Raw genomic sequence first — 16,546 nt, forward strand, 5'->3', positions numbered from 1 at the left:
AGAACATTCAATATGATCAATACTCCCAGCTCCTGTTTGCAGTTTTGGTTCACCCTAACACTTCATGACATGATGATTCTCCAACTTACTGTGAATGTTCTCAGAGGGGTACCAACCCTGCAAACCTCAGAAAGTCAATATCCACTTCAGTACCATTTAACAATGCTGAACATCTCTGCACTAGGTAGATTTGGATTGCCAGATTTGTTCTTCTTTGCAAATTGAGGAACATCATGCAACTACTTTTTAATGCCACAGTGACAGATTTCTTTGTTGTCCAAATTTTCCTTTTTGAATCTCAACCAAGCAGTCACATCTTCAGCAACGCAGTAATTTATTCCTGAGGAAAAGCTGAACATGGATGCAAACGTTCAACCTGCTGACTGTGTTTCCTGCACATTTCCACATCTTATCAATAGTCTAAATTTAGTGGGACAATTATCTCTCACTGTGGAAAACTGATATATGTCAGACTTACAGACTCTGGCCAGTTCATTGGGAATAGAGAGGTGCTTGTTTTCATGCAGAGCTGAATTACATGTTGCTTGTTCAGCTGACCTTTGACCTTCATGGGCAACCTCTAAATTCATCACAGCAGTGCCAAGAGACACCCAATGCATAATATATGGTCATAGTGCAGGCTATGTGTCAGTGTACTATTTAAGAAGAGAAATGAACTGAGAAACATTTGTGGAAAGTCACAAAGTCTTTCGGATGTGTAGCTGCTGACATATGAGCAGAATCTATGTTGTGATTTCTCAGAGAATTCAATCTCCTGCTTGGAAATAAGTTAAAACATGTCTTTTGACCTTTAGAGAATGCACATTTAGTCTGTTTCCTTGACAGGAGAGATTTAAGATGATATATCTTGCCTTTATTGGGATAGTTTGCATTTTTCCTTCAAGTGTGACTTCTCCATGAAAGACTCTTATTTGTCGGCAAGGTAATTAAAAGTCTCCCAATCTGCTTTTAAAAAAAAAAAAAAAAACGTTTCAGTGAGGGTAGCAGGATCTATTAACCCACAATGGCTCTTTTGCAGAGTGACTTTTCCTGCTTATATACGGTTTTCTGACTAAGGGGCATAACCAGTGTTTTCTCATTTCTGTTGTTCCTTGTTTCCCCTTAAGAGTGTCAGCTTGACTATGAGAAAATAAAATATTTCTTTGGTTACATGCTGGGATCAGTCTCACTGGTCTGTGGGAATAATTTTAGAAATCTTGGAATTCCTGAGCATAGTATTTACTCATGTGTTAACCTGATCGGACCAATAGAGGGCAGCAAACTTACTCAGCTTGTAAACCCAGTGTAGCACTTTCCTCGACTTTCCAGGAATAAAACTGGTGTGTAAAAATCTGTATTTTACTTTATGTTAAACAATAGACATAAAGATCAGAACTACGTCAACTAAAATTGTTTAAATATGTTGTTCCTGCAGCACTTAAAGTCAAAATAGGCATGTCTGATACATGACTGCGAGTGGGTGGATGAGGAGGTGACTCATGTATCCTGCAGCTCAGGGAGAAATTTAGATAGATGACAGCTAACAACTCTGATCAAATTTCCCCACCTAACACAAACATGGACAACACCAAAGGATCTACAGAGTTTGTTGTAGCTGTTTTAAAAACTAGGTAGTTCTTCAGGTCAGGTGTATAATAACTCACTTCTCTTAAGCATTTTGTTTCTGTTGTTCAGTCAAGGTACTGAAAATCTACACCAGTGAATTGCCCAGGTTCAATTCTCACATCTAAAATCCTCACAAAGGATTTTCCTCAAAAAGGAATGAGGAGTCTTTAAATTGCAGCTGAATTTTAAAGCAACTAAATTTTTTGATTACAAAGAAAGTTCCACATACAGAGGAATATATCACATAGCTTATTCACAGGTTAAATCCATGTGAACAGAAATCCATCCATCCATCCATCCATCCATCCATCCATCCATCCATCCATCCATCCATCCATCCATCCATCCATCCATCCATCCATCCATCCATCCATCCATCCATCCATCCATCCATCCATCCATCCATCCATCCATCCATCCATCCATCCATCCATCCATCCATCCATGAATGAATGAATGAATGAATGAATGAATGAATGAATGAATGATCATGAGGGACTGCTGCCTTTCTCCAGCAGTCATTGAATGAGAGGCAGTATAAACCCTGAATAGGTTGCCAGTCTATCACAGCGCAGCTCTTGCACGTCAGCTTCCGTGTTCGGGCATAAGCGGCTCAGTCGCTCCGGTCTATTAAGAATGGCATTTTACACTATAGGTCAGAGTGGCCAACCCTGGTCCTCCAGAGCCGGTGTCCTGCAACTCTTAGATGTATCTCTACTTCAACACACCTGAGTCAAATAATGAGGTCATTAGAAGGACTCTGGAGAACCTGACTGCACTTGGGAGGTGATTCAGCTCTTGGATTCAGGTGTGTTGGATCAGGGATACCTCTAAGAGTTGCAGGACACTGGCTCTCGAGGACCAGGGTTGGCCATCTCTGCTATAGGTGCTTGCAGGACTTGCCCAAGGTAACAATTAATGATGTACATCGATCCAAAGCCCCAACAAGTAAGCTGAGAAGGATTTTAAGGGGAGTTTTACTTTCTTTAAACTTTGTAGCTAACATTAACTTTAGCTTATGCTAGTAGGCATTATTCTCGACATTTTTCTTGTAAAATTGTGCTATTTAAGTAGCTAAACATTTTAATCAATTCTAACGGACAATGTTTTTCCTTGACGTTGTACTTATTTTCAAGTATATTATATGTGTTTATTGTAACAGAGACCATGTGACGGGGGACGAAGCACAACAAGCCCCATAGTTTCAGAGTTCGAGTTCAGCTGACTGTGCAGGTTCAAAGTGGTTACTTTTGGAAAAATATGGACTTGTTCCTTAAGGTCTCCATGTTATTTAGTTTTATTACGTTTGCATGCTTCTTGTGAAGAGCTGGAATGGCATGGTGTTTACAGCAGTGTGTATAGGCAGATCAGTTGCTCGGCTGTTTGGCTCTTGTCTGCCCACTCGTTCCCATACACTCGCTCTTTGAGGCTGAATACAGATGTGATTCACACAGGAGACTGCTCCTTTATTTATCATCCCCCGTAGTTTTAGGCTGAAGAAGCTAATCCGGAGTGAGGTGAAGGTTGCAAATTTTGTTGTCCAGTGAATATTTACGAGCCACCGTCTTCTTAATTCAGGGTCCATGAAAACTTTGAAAGCCGATTATATTAGGAAAACAACAATGTTCGCAGTATTGCTTTATGTCTGCAATATGACTTTGTCTTTTCTAGCTGTCATGGTAACACACAGCGGTTCTGTATTTCACTCATGCGGATGTGACGTCCAGTGCACACGTGCAAAGACCCCATTGAGAAAGAGAATACAAATCAATAGACACATAAATCAAATAATTAAAGAACTGAGAAAACATATTTCTATATTGAGAAAATTCTGAAATGATAGAAATATCTAAAACTTCTAAAACATGTCCCAGGAGTCTGCAGTCTTTACAATCTAATGAGTAAAATAAAACACGTTTAGATTATAAATCTAAACAATTATAAAGGTCACATGACCTTTATAATTGTTTATCATTTTTTGGTAAATAGATGCTATAGATTAAAAAAAACCCCACCATTCTGGAAGAGAAAAATAAAAATAGAAATTGATACATTTTGTACCAATTTTCATCCCATCGTTTAAATATACGATCGGTGAAATCGTAGGTATAAAAAGTATATAGTTTCCAACCTAAAGTAGAAAAAGTAAATCCAGAAAAAAATTACTGGTCCTTTTACTGACATTATTTAATTATTCCATGACAAACTGAAAAAAAAATCCTTAAAACCTGTATTTGCTGTTAAATCTAAATTAGTTGGTCCTCAGCCAAAGCTATTGAAAACCATTGTGGAAGGTTGGAGAACCCCGCATAAACCGTAATATTTAACATAGAAATAAAAATAATGTAGAATATTTGTAATAATAAATAATGCTATTGAATTGTATAAGCAGTATTTGCCTCTAAATAATTTGATTATTATTACCTGTTTCTTTATATGGTAGTAGTGCACCTTCTGTACTTGATCTCAGTTCATTCATCTACCAACTTCCTGCTCTTCTACCTACCCAGTCATCTCCTCTGTCCCCTCCCCAGTGACCCTCACCTTCCTCTGTCCCTTGACTTTCCTCCCCTGCGTTTTCCTTGCCCGGTTTTCTTGCCTATGGATGATACAGGATACCCATGCTCCAATTTCACCCTCTCATCATGACATCCATTAAAGTGGCGCTCAGTCCTGGGCCCCTGTTGGCCTGACAGCACATTAGCCCTCGGCCCATTGAACGCCAACAAGGACCAGCTCTGAATTATTGATACCAACACAACTAATGAAGAAACCCTATCTCAGCTCTTTTTTATTTCTCTCTCTTCTCACACACAGACACACACACCTCTACACACACAGTTTGAATGCCCAGAGAAACATACACACACAGCTATTTTGATGTTAACTATCATCCCACCTGCTTGCATCTCATTTAGAGAAACGCATATTCTCAGTTCCTGCAGAACACTGAATTCCTGTTCTTTTCAACAAAATGTTTGCTCGGTTGCCCAAAATGCTGATGAGGGACTGTTGATATTTTCTCTTTGATTCTAGGTGATATTTGCATATTTATATCTACAGGTGCTTTGTTTTTAGGAGCTTTTTGTCATATGATTTTATACAGTCTCTGATAAGTCTGATTGGGTGTTTGTGGCATTAAAGTCTGCCTCTGTTTACATACAAAGTCATACAGCGTCTTTCAAAACAATTCAACCATTTTACATTTTTTCACATTGCAGCCAAACATTGAATTTTATGAAAAGAACTTACACAAATTTGTGCAGAATTGTCAAGTGCTAGGAAAATGATGCATGGTTTCCAAAATGTTTTCTCAGTAAAAGCATTTCAATCATTGACACTCACATTTTGCTGCAATTATTAGGGTTGTTGATCTGATGTAAGGTGAACATCTGACCTAGCCTCATGTCTTCTTGAGCTTCTATCACAGTAATGACTGTAGTTAGAAGGATGTGTCATAATGTTTTAGATTTGTTCCTGGTTCAACACTCCTGAATCAAATGATGGAATATTTCCAAGCCTTTGTAGATCTTGAGTCAGCTGTGTTGGAGCAGGGACCAAAATGAGAACTGCAATTCACTGATGCTTCAGAAGCTGCCCAGCATTTAGCTTGATCAGTCTTCTGGTCAAATAACTCAGAGCAGTGTTCCTGTCCATGCTGAAGAATATCATCCTCCTGTATGACTCTGTAAAATCACGTTTCACCCAAATACAGAGTGTTCAGTATGATATGATGTGGTGTTTTTTCCATAAAAACAGTGTCTTTCCATAAAAACAGTGTTTTGCGAGAGAAGGTCCACAAAATTAGTTTAATTCTTCTTACAAGACGTCTTGTGGTTTCTTTACAGTAACAACTTTGGAAGATTAGAGTCAGTGACCATGTGTACACAAGTTTCTAATATACTTCCTTCTATTCATCCCATCATCTATACCAGCCGTCAAAGGTAATGCAGTAGCTGGTGCCTATCAGTGGTCATTGGGCAATGGCGTGTGTGTGCACCCCCACACACACACTACAACTAACAATAATGATTCTTGACTATTGGAAGAACATAAAATATCTATGTAGAAATACTCCAGACCTTTATTCAAACATAGGACCTTCTGGCTTAAAAGGAAATGTATTACCAACTGCTCCACCTTGCTAATATAAGACAATAAGAGTTTCTCAAAAACTATTTTATAATTTCTCCTTTAACAAAAATTTCCAGAAATGTCTTCACTCATACCAAAAAAACAAACAAAAGGTAGATGATCTTTTAAAGTTTTTTCTAATTCACTGTAGCAAATCCCTGAAACACAGAACAGCTGGATTGATACTGAAATTACACTACATAGGTGGACTTTTTCCTGTTTTACTTTTCGGGCGCGATGGTGGCGACGGCAGTAAGAGTTTGCCCTGCAGGTGGACGATTCAATTCCCTCCATCCACCTCAGTTGTGTCCTTGGGAAAGAAGCTTGATCCACCTTGCCTGCTGTTGATCAGAAGAGCCGATGGCAGAAGCCTGTGGCAGGCTGGGCAGCTGTGGCAGCAATTCAGTAGCTTGCCACTGATCATCAGTGCACAAATGGAAATGATTGGTTTTATTGTAAAGCGTCTTTGAGAACCCTTTGAGGATTGAAAAGGACTGCATAAGTCTGACATCATTTCATTATTTAATTTCCCTTTGGTACCAATGAAGTATTTTTTAATTTGAATTGAACTTGAATTTTCTAATTTGGTGATAAAGTGACTTCTAAAGGGAATTCACTTCACTATATTGATTTTGAGGTATCAAAGTAAAACACACTGAATGGCATAATTTCCTAAATTCTATTTGACAAAAGTTTAAAAATCATACATCATCATACATTTCTTCCACTCTACTGTATATCTCATATAATTAAAACAAAACACACTCAGGTTCAAGGGGTTTGAAGTCATTTCCAAGGTACCATGGAGGTATGCAGCGGAGCTCCTTCACAGAGAGGTACTGGAGGTGTCAGCCCATCTCCTTAGTATTCACTCCAACATCCTTTGACTCACAGCCTCAGCCTGAGAGCGTGAGAATGAAAGTGGGAGAATACAGTTAGAAAATAAAAAAGCAAAACATCAGACAGCTTTCTGCTGTCGCCTCAGGCTCACGTGGTTATATCTGTTGTGTTTGCAAGCAGGCCAGCCCAAGGGGATTAGTTTTTTTGACAGTTTTGTTAAGCCTTCTCTAACGCACCAAGCTATTCGGTAATGTCGGGGCTGTGATTTTAGAAAACGTCTCTCCCAAGCTGTCCTATGATTTCTCCTTCATGAAGGAGAAACTGGAAGGAGGAAGCAGTTCGGGAACATGACAGCGGACATTTTTCTGAGTGGCTTCTTAGTGTGGTGGAATTGGACCATAAAACAACTGTCTGTGAAGCTCCTCTTCAATTAGTGAATGCCTTGCTGAGGTCCTGCTTAATTCTCTCCTGGCTCTGACAGCTTTCCTCTCTCTTTGTCTGCGTTTCCTTCTGGTCGTCTCTTCTTGTCTCTCCACGTCTCTTCATCCCTCTGTCAGTTTGTGTTTAGTTTAATCTCTCCCCCTCCTTTTTCTGCTTCCTCCGCTCTGTCGCTTCCCATTTCATCTCTTCTTTTTTTTTCCCCTGGCATCCCCCCCACCCACCATTCCTCTCTTCCCCACTGCTCCCGCTCTCCCTGTCTGAATTCCAATCCCTCTGACAAAAGCTCAGACGATAAAATGTCTAACTTTGCTTGAAAGGGTCAGGAGATGGAAGGAGGGAAGGACAAATAAAAGGTTAATCCTTTAACAAGTCCACATAGGTGTGGAGTCAAAGGACAGAGAGAGAGGGGAGGGCAGGAGAGGGAAGAGGTGGAGAACAAGTGCTGTAAACAGATGTAGGAGACTGGGCTCTTACAGGGGGTGAATGTGAAAAATGAGAGGAGATGGCATTTTCAGTCAAGCTCTGTCTCTCCTTCATGACTTCCACTCTGCATGATGACAAGTGTGTACCGTCGCTCCCATTGGCCAAGTCTGCCACCAATCAGAGCAGAGGCATGTAAGGTGCCTTTAGGTTATACCCAGCCCCAAAAACAAGAAGCAGAGAGAAAGTGAGACTGGGAAAAGAGAGTGTGTGTGTGTGCGTTTTGGTGCAGGTGTGTGTGTGTTTTTCTGTGCGAGACCAAAGCAGGTGCTGCCTTTACATAGCAAGGAGGACGTTCCCCAGTTTTTTTTGTTTTCTTTTGAAGCCTCCTGTGAAATGGTACAGATGAAAGGAAAGTGCTTGTCAGCTGTTTGCTGGAGACCACTGCATTTCCTCTTGGCTGCTGTGGAGTAGAAGATCAGGGCTCTGTAGCCCTCCCCCTTGTGATTGGCTGTCACACATTAGGCTCAACCTCCCTACCCCCCTCGCTCTCCTCTCTCTTTCTCCCTTCACCGTCCTCTGCTCCTCACACTGTCCTCAGGCATACCTGAGCCACCGCTGCAGAAACACTGGATCCCCCCCCCTCCTCATTCGCGCACTAACATATCCACACTCACACTCACAAGAGCACCGACGCGCTCTCTGTTCCACACACACAGTCTTTCACCTGGAGAGGGCAGGCGCAAGGGACGACATGTGCAGCAGCAGTAGCAGCAGCAGCAACAGCAGTCTGTCTCCACATCCAGCACTGCCTCTTTTCCGGAGAGTGGAAGGGGGGACGACTCTGAATTTTTATTTTTGGGGGTTTTTTGGAGCATTTTTGTTGTTGTCTCTCGGCAAAAGCAGGAGAGACTCGGGCAAGTGGGGGGGAAACACCTGCCAACCCCAGGGGATACCAAAGGCAACACAAACCCACACAGCATGATTCTGGGTGAGTTGTCTCTGTCTTTTCTTTCCTTTTTTTTTCGGTGCACAGGATTTTGGTCAGCCACTAATCCCTACTTAAACTTGGCCACCAGCAGCTCCTGATTAATGCCATGTTCTGCTCCGTCTGGTGCGCCTGGATAAATCCTTTAAAGTCATGGTCAGCGTGCGTAATTACGACAGTAGTGTGCCATTACTGAGGCAGGTGTGAGTGATGACAGTGAAGGTCAAAGTGTTTCAGAGCTGTTTGGTCACATGACCAGACTCAACCATTCCTATGTGTGTGTTGCCAGAGGAGGAGAGCTGACAAGGATGCTTTCGTCCAAACTTACTGATAAGGGATGGAAATTTATACAAATAGAGAGGACCACGTGGGGGAATTTCATCTCTTGAGATAACACAGCTTCTTGGGGGAAAAGAAATAATGCGACCATTTACAGGGAATGAGCCAGTCTCCACCAGGCAGGACATGTTAGTTTGCAGTTAATCTTGCACTGTTGCTTTGCTTTGAGTCAGCCTGCTAGCAGTTCCTTCTTTAGTATGCAGCTCTCATACTGGCCATGCTTGAAGGAGGGACTTCTGTGTGCATTCATATGGAGGATGAGTCCAGCTACTGTTTAAATAGGATAGATATAGGTGTTCTAGAGTATTCTCATTTGTGTATGGCCGTTTCTATGAGACTGTGTGTGTGTTTGGGGGGAAGTTTTGAGGGGGGGACTCAGCATTGCGAATGTGTGCGTGTATGCGTGTGTTTGTCTGTGTTGCTATGTGCTCTGAAGGAGAGGCCACTTTGTTTTAACGCATGCCTGGGCTGATTCAGGCACCGCTCCGCTTCTCTGCCCACCCGGCAGGCATGTTTTTCATGCAGACATCTTTAATGATTATAGGGAGTCGTGTAGACTCTTGACTGTGAGGGCCGGCAGAAGTATGCATGTTGAAGAGCGTGCATGTAGAGTTAGCGAAAGCTGTGAAGTATATATACATATAAAAAGTTGGGTTTTACCAAATTGCACATTGAATTTTTTCTTTTTTTGCAGCTGGTCAAAAGTGAATATTTTGACTTAGCAATTAGACGAGTACTGTCTTGTTTGGGTTGCAGGTGGTAGCAGCTGCAGTAAATGATATTCGACCTGGACGTGTTAACAGCAGCACAGCTACGCCACTTTAATGGTTTTAGCTTAAGGTAGTTATTATGCTGTCAGTTTTAACTGTTAAGGAGACTGGGCAAAAGTAATAAATGTGGAATTTATCTTTGCAATGAGGCCCTTTGCAGAAACACACTCAGGCTATGTTGCTTTCACTGCAGATTTTTTACAGCATATTGACCTCATTTAAATTATAATCCTGTAACTTACTGCAAAACACTTTACCTTCATGTCTAATCCCAAAACCAATGCTTCTGCTGATTAAAGGGGTATATATGATCCTTTGAAGTGAGGTTCTGGTACAGGAAACCAGAGTAAATGCAAAATGCACATTTTAAATTATTACGGTATGTCATTTATGAAGGAAAAAACTTTTTCAAAGTCCAAATGTGAAAAACAAATTTATGATCAAGAAAATAATTTGAATGAACCTGCCTGAAGTTATGAAACAGGCAAAAAAGTTTTGATAAAGCAACACATAATTTCCCAATCTACAAAAATATGAAGAACATCCTGTAGGAGAATATCCAGCTTACCTTAAATTTATGCAGAAGCATCATGATCTGAAGCACATCTAAATTGTTTAAGAAAAGTTTTGTAGAGGTCTAGTCAAAGTCTGGACCTAAATCTAAATGAGATCGTTTGGCATGGTGTTCTGGGAAGTTTTTCTTTCCTCACTAAAAAAAACCATAATTTGAAAAATCTAACCTGTTTATTCCTGTCGCCTTTGTTTGTTGGATTATAAATACTGCTACAAATGAACAAATACAGAAAAAAATCTGCAGAGAGGAAACATGCTTTTTCACAATGCTGTGTTGAGTTATTCGGCATTTTTGGTTCTTTTCTGCCAAGAAAGGATAATGTCATTGCAATGACCTTTACCTTTCTGTTACAAGTTGATTTCCAGTTCCAGTCAGAAAATTTCCTGATTGGGCTCATTGATATACACCTTGTAAGGTATGATAAAATTTTTCAAGTTAAATGGCCTGTGCGCCTTGTAAAGAAAGAATATTAAAACATTTGTGTGTGAGCCCTGAACGCTGAGAATACGCCTGAATAAACTGCATGCTTCACCAACTCTGGCCATCAACCTTTTTTTGCCTCTCTGTTTTTCTGACCTTGAGCAAAAAAAACCTCACCATCAAAGTTCTACCCTTATACTGTGGTTGACGAGCACTGCAGTAGTTCTTGGGACCTGGCAGAGGCTTGTAGCAGCTCTGACGGTGACGACAGTGCAGATAACATCAGCAACTATCTGGTGAGCTTAGCTAACTGGTCGACATTCACTCTGCAGCAAGTTCGGGTTGTAGAGTTTGTTGTGTATTAAAAGGTTTGGAGAACTGAGATGAGCTGACACGCTCTCTTAGAAAACAGAAAAGATGCATGCCATATGGGAGGTTATGGTATAACACTAACTTTTGGTTAAAACATCTCTTTCTCCGTTATGTCTTTCCACTGGCACCAGATGTGCTATCATAAAGCTGTCTAGCAACATTCTCCCTCACAAATTCAATTTAAAACCTCTTCACATTGTGTTTTTTTTTTCTTGTTTCATGGGTGGGGACTGGGGGGACACCTCCACCATCTCGAGATCAGTTCATGTTTGAATGTTTTTCCCTGTCTCATCTGTCTTGTCTGTTTGAATCAGACTCTGAGTTCAGGGCTTTCCAGTCTATCTGTCTCTTTGTCTTTGTGTTTGTGTGCCCACGCAGGCTTAATCTGTCTTCATGAAGTCTGCCTCTGTGCTGACCTGCATGCATAGCTGTTGCTTCTGCAATTTACCTATTTTTCTCCACCTCTCTGCCATTGAAAAAAGTGTCTCTTAGAAACTCTGCAGATTTTCCCCATTTTTGTCACAATATGCTCACTGTTTAGGGCTAAAGGATAAAGTAGTTATAGTCAGACATTGGGTATGCATAAAGTGTGGTATAAATTTAAAATTAAACAAAAAATGCAAACATGATGAATACACACTGAAGCTAGCGCTAGGCTGTCGTGGAAAAAAACTATTTCAAGCACTGTTCAGGTGAAATCACTCAATCAGGTTTATTCATATATTGTGCACAATACAGAGAGTTTGTAGGACAATCGGTAATGAAGCAAGTCTGGACGAAAAGCTCGCAAAAGCTCTCCCAGGCACAGACAACACATGAGTTTTATACCAAGGATAAAGAATTAACAACAAGGTGCAAGACAGTCTGGTTCTGATGCAGCTGCAGAAAACAACTTCCAACCTTCTGCATGTAACCCAAATAATTCTTTTGGTGAGAGTTCATAAACATTTCATATAACATGACTAGCAGATGTGACCTTATTGTAATTTTTCCATGACATTTCCCCCCTTTTGATAATAAATAAATATGATAATATTTATATTAATCAACACACATTTCCCTCCTCAGTCTTAAGACATAACACAACGGTATCCTGGAAGATGTAACAAAAGGTACATATCATAGAATCGAAAAACCAACCGGCAGTCCCCTAGTCTACTCTGCAACAATATCACTGTGTTAGGTAGGAAAAGTTATCTTGCAACCCCTCCTTGCCAGGGAGGCGGTCCTCTATACCTCACGCTTTGCATTTGGGATGACGACTAAGGAGTATAAATTAGCTTCAATTTGTACGATGGTGCATTCATCAACTAGAAAAAAGAAGGGATTTTTGAGTTATGGCCTGCTAAATCATTGGTGAGGACTGATCGAGTTAAGAATCAGCCAATTTCTGCAACTGCAGTCTCCATTACCCATAAGGCCCTCAATGAAAACATTGCTTCAAATAGTTGTTTTAAAAATGGGGCAGTATTTTCCAGGCACCTACTGCCATTTTATAGCATAATAGCATGTTTCCTTAAGTCATTATAAAATCCAGTATCCAAATATGACTTAATAGAAATGTGCACATTCTGAATCATGACATTGCTCTTAATCATTTGACAAAGTTTTTACCAGCATTTCTCTGAGAAATAGCATGAATAATGAGCTCAGCAGATGTGCAGTTCCACCAGGTGTTTGCAAATTGCTGCTAGCTAGTCTGGAGGAGCTGAGTGAGAGTCACAGGGAAGGGCTGCTTTGTGAGGCAGAAGCTCAGAAGCTTGGAAAGCTAGAAGGCAGCGCTTTCGGTCCACCGAGGCAATTTGCACAGTTGAACGGCTGCCATAGGAGCTTAAAAAATTCTTAAAGATGCATAAAATAATCAAGGGAATACTCCAGGTATGTTTTTGATACAGGAGTAGTATTATAAGATAATATAAAGCTTCAAAAAGTTGATTATGCATAATACTGCCCCCTTAAAATAAATTACACGTATTAGTTGTGACCTAACATGATAGTTTCACACGTTAAACAATGGAGGGACAACTCCACTAAACCTCAGGGAGAACAATAATACGTGTTTGTGTTCTGGACAAAGTAGGAGCTCCCACCCCACCCTGTTTCTGTGTGGCTCACACACTCCATGCTCACAGAGATTTTTTCCTAGGTCAAAAACCCATTATAACAGGTCTTTTTCCCTCCTCACATCCTGCCTTTGCTCCTAGCTATTGCTCCATTTGTTTATGCTGGAGTGACTATGTGTCAGCAGGCTGTCAATACTGTCTGTAAGGGACTTTAATGAATAGGCCTGTTATTGGACTGGTGGGAAGGTAACCCATTGTGTCTGTTAGAGCATCTGTGCGTGTGTGGCCCCTTGGTGTGTGTAACACTGCAGAGAAGAGGGAGGTGGAGGCTCCTCTGGCTCCAACAGCTCCATCACCCTTTCTGCAGTGTCCTCTCTCAAAGACCATTTACTAAAGGCAAAGCCAAGGGAACACTGGAGAACTTGATTTCTTAAAATGCTTAACATTAAATGTGCAGGGTGCTTTTGGTGCCTGGCAAAACTTGAATAAAACATGCCATGTACTCAGCAACCTCCAGTGCCATTCCTTAAAGCAACTGAACACGATTATGGTGTTACAGTATTGCATTCACAAGTTATGGATGACACCTGGGCAATGAAGTTTGAAAGATTCAGAATGGTTTAATAGTGAGAAGCCAAGTACATTTTAGTTGAAACGGCAGTTCGATGGTGTTTTCTATAGTCATTTGTATTGTAAATAGATGGCATTTAAATACTTTATGCCCCTACAGCTTTGTGGGAATAGAGCACTGCTCCGTTTTAGTTAAACAAACCAAAGTCAATAACGGCAAAAAAAATACCTGGTGAACATAATCTTTTACCTCAGGAAAATACAACTGAGTTTATTTCCAGACTGTTCAATTAACTGAACTGTGAGGCTAAGCATTGACATTAGACAAAAGTCTGACCTCCAAATGTCCGTAGTTAAGATAATAGCAGTCATATCACATAACATACCCTGCAGCTTATGATGAGCTTTGTTTGCCAGCTCTGCATGGTGTCAAGGAGGATGCACTGTGGCTTCAAATAAAACCAATGTTCTCAACCACATCAGTGGATCAGACACTTGTTCTGTAATCTTCATGACCTTGTATCTTTGCCTCGTCAATGTTTCTCCTCCATGAAGAGTTTACTCTTAAGTGTGTTGCTTAACTTTGCTTTGTCTGAGAGCAAGTTGGGTTAATTCTTTCAGCACGGCCTGGAAAAATACCAAAACCTCTGTCTGCCTTTACAGACGTCTTTGCAACACTAGCTAGCACGTTCTATTACAATACTTTATGACTTACAGCTCTTATGTTGCAGCCGATTTGAAAACATATAGCTTGGTGAAAACAACGATTGAATGTTCAGTGCAGTCTGCTAAGTTGTTTCTTTTTTTTTTTTTTTTTTAATGCTTCATTGGGATCCCTGAAATAATTCTGGAATCAGACTGAGACATTCCTAATAGACAACAATATAAATGAAACATAAGAAGCTAGGAGTAACTAAGGATATTAGATAGCTGGACAAAGTCAGAGAGCTGGACAAAAGTCAAACTCAGTGATGATCATTCATTTGCTTGGCAAGAGAACAAAGGTGATGTCATGATTTGCGGGTGTGGTGGAGGTGAGGCAGCACGCAGTAGACCCAGATGAGGTGAGGAGGAGTTTTAATGGTGACAAACAGTCCACAGACCTGGCAGCACTGCTGAGCGGAAGGCTATAGCTCACTACAGGTAGCAACAGGAAATACGAGGACTCGACAATCACAGACGTACATAGACGTAGATTGACGTACACAGACTGACACTGACGTAGGACCCGACGAAGACAGACACACACAGGTGACGCTAAATACACAAGAGGAAATCAGGGAACGAGATACACCTGGGGACTAATCACGGGGAGACAGGACAACACAGAGACTCAGACACACAGGAAACTAGAAATAAACATACAGAAAAACACAGAACACAACAGTACCCCCCCCTTAACGGGCGGCTCCCAGACGCCCAAAAACTGAAATACAACAGGGTGGGTGGAGGGGAGATGGACGGGGGGCCAGAGTCTATGGAAAACGAAAAACAACCTATCAAATAGGCGGAGACACGAGGGTCCAAAGTCCAAAAAACAAAAACAAAACAAACCCAACTCGGTGGGCGGAAACACAGGAAGGCGGGAACCAAGGAGACGGTCCGGCGGCCGTCCGCGGCGCAGGAGGCGGGAACCACGGAGGCTGTCCGGCGGCCGTCCGCGGCGCAGGAGGCGGGAACCACGGAGGCTGTCCGGCGGCCGTCCGCGGCGCAGGAGGCGGGAACCACGGAGGCTGTCCGGCGGCCGTCCGCGGCGCAGGAGGCGGGAACCACGGAGGCGGTCCGGCGGCCGTCCAGCGCGCAGAGGCGGGAACCACGGAGGCTGTCCGGCGGCCGTCCGCGGCGCAGGAGGCGGGAACCACGGAGGCTGTCCGGCGGCCGTCCGCGGCGCAGGAGGCGGGAACCACGGAGGCTGTCCGGCGGCCGTCCGCGACGCCTGAGGCGGGAACCACGGAGGCGGTCAGGCGGCCGTCCGCGGCACCTGAGGCGGGAGCCACGGAGGAGGTCCGGGGGCCGACCTCGGCGCAGGAAGCGGGAGTCACGGAGGAGGTCAGGGGGCCGACCTCGGCGCAGGAAGCGGGAGCCACGGAGGAGGTCAGGGGGCCGTCCGCGGCGCAGGAGGCGGGAACCACGGAGGCGGTCCGGCGGCCGTCCGTGGCGATGAGGAGCACAAGGAGTCTCTGGGGCCGCACGGGGGCGGCAACGAGGAGCACAAGGAGTCTCTGGGGCCGCACGGGGGCGGCAACGAGGAGCACAAGGAGTCTCTGGGGCCGCACGGGGGCGGCGACGAGGAGCACAAGGAGTCTCTGGAGGAGCACAAGGGGTCTCGGGAGGAGCACAAGGGGTCTCGGGACAGGCACTGGGAAGCTCGGGACAGGCACTGGGAAGCTCGGGACAGGCACTGGGAAGCTCGGGACAGGCACTGGGAAGCTCGGGACAGGCACTGGGAAGCTCGGGACAGGCACTGGGAAGCTCGGGACAGGCACTGGGAAGCTCGGGACAGGCACTGGGAAGCTCGGGACAGGCACTGGGAAGCTCGGGACAGGCACTGGGAAGCTCGGGACAGGCACTGGGAAGCTCGGGACAGGCACTGGGAAGCTCGGGACAGGCACTGGGAAGCTCGGGACAGGCACTGGGAAGCTCGGGACAGGCACTGGGAAGCTCGGGACAGGCACTGGGACTTACTGGGGACAGGAGCGGAGGAAGTCCGGCGAAGCGCCTCGGAGCGGGCAGCGGAGGAAGTCCGGCGAAGCGCCTCGGAGCGGGCAGCGGAGGAAGTCAGCGGCGCCTCGGTGCGGGCAGCGGAGGAAGTCCGGCGAAGCGCCTCGGAGCGGGCAGCGGAGGAAGTCCGGCGAAGCGCCTCGGAGCGGGCAGCGGAGGAAGTCCGGCGAAGCGCCTCGGAGCGGGCAGCGGAGGAAGTCCGGCGAAGCGCCTCGGAGCGGGCAGCGGTGGAATTCCTGCGTTGCTCCTCGGAGCGGGCAGCGGAGGA

At 43.7% G+C, this 16,546-nt stretch overlaps 1 protein-coding gene across 5 annotated transcripts in view; it reads left to right on the forward strand.

Annotated features, from left to right (window-relative positions):
• Nucleotides 1-8,323: 8,323 nt before the first annotated feature.
• The window catches only part of LOC122833728 (neurogenic differentiation factor 4-like), a 148,337-nt gene continuing 140,114 nt past the window's right edge, over nt 8,324-16,546 (forward strand). For 3 of the 5 annotated variants that reach the window (XR_006371046.1, XR_006371047.1, XM_044121557.1), the window contains exon 1: nt 8,324-8,452. Coding sequence is in view for 1 of the 5 variants with exons in the window: in XM_044121557.1 (XP_043977492.1) it covers nt 8,443-8,452 (10 nt within the window). In the remaining 4 variants the exon portion in view is untranslated. Of the gene's footprint in view, nt 8,453-11,437; nt 14,562-16,546 lie in introns of those variants that run through there. The other 2 variants (XR_006371044.1, XR_006371049.1) reach the window with 2 other exon arrangements.

This window comes from Gambusia affinis, linkage group LG01, assembly GCF_019740435.1.
Source record: "Gambusia affinis linkage group LG01, SWU_Gaff_1.0, whole genome shotgun sequence".
Taxonomy (NCBI): domain Eukaryota; kingdom Metazoa; phylum Chordata; class Actinopteri; order Cyprinodontiformes; family Poeciliidae; genus Gambusia; species Gambusia affinis.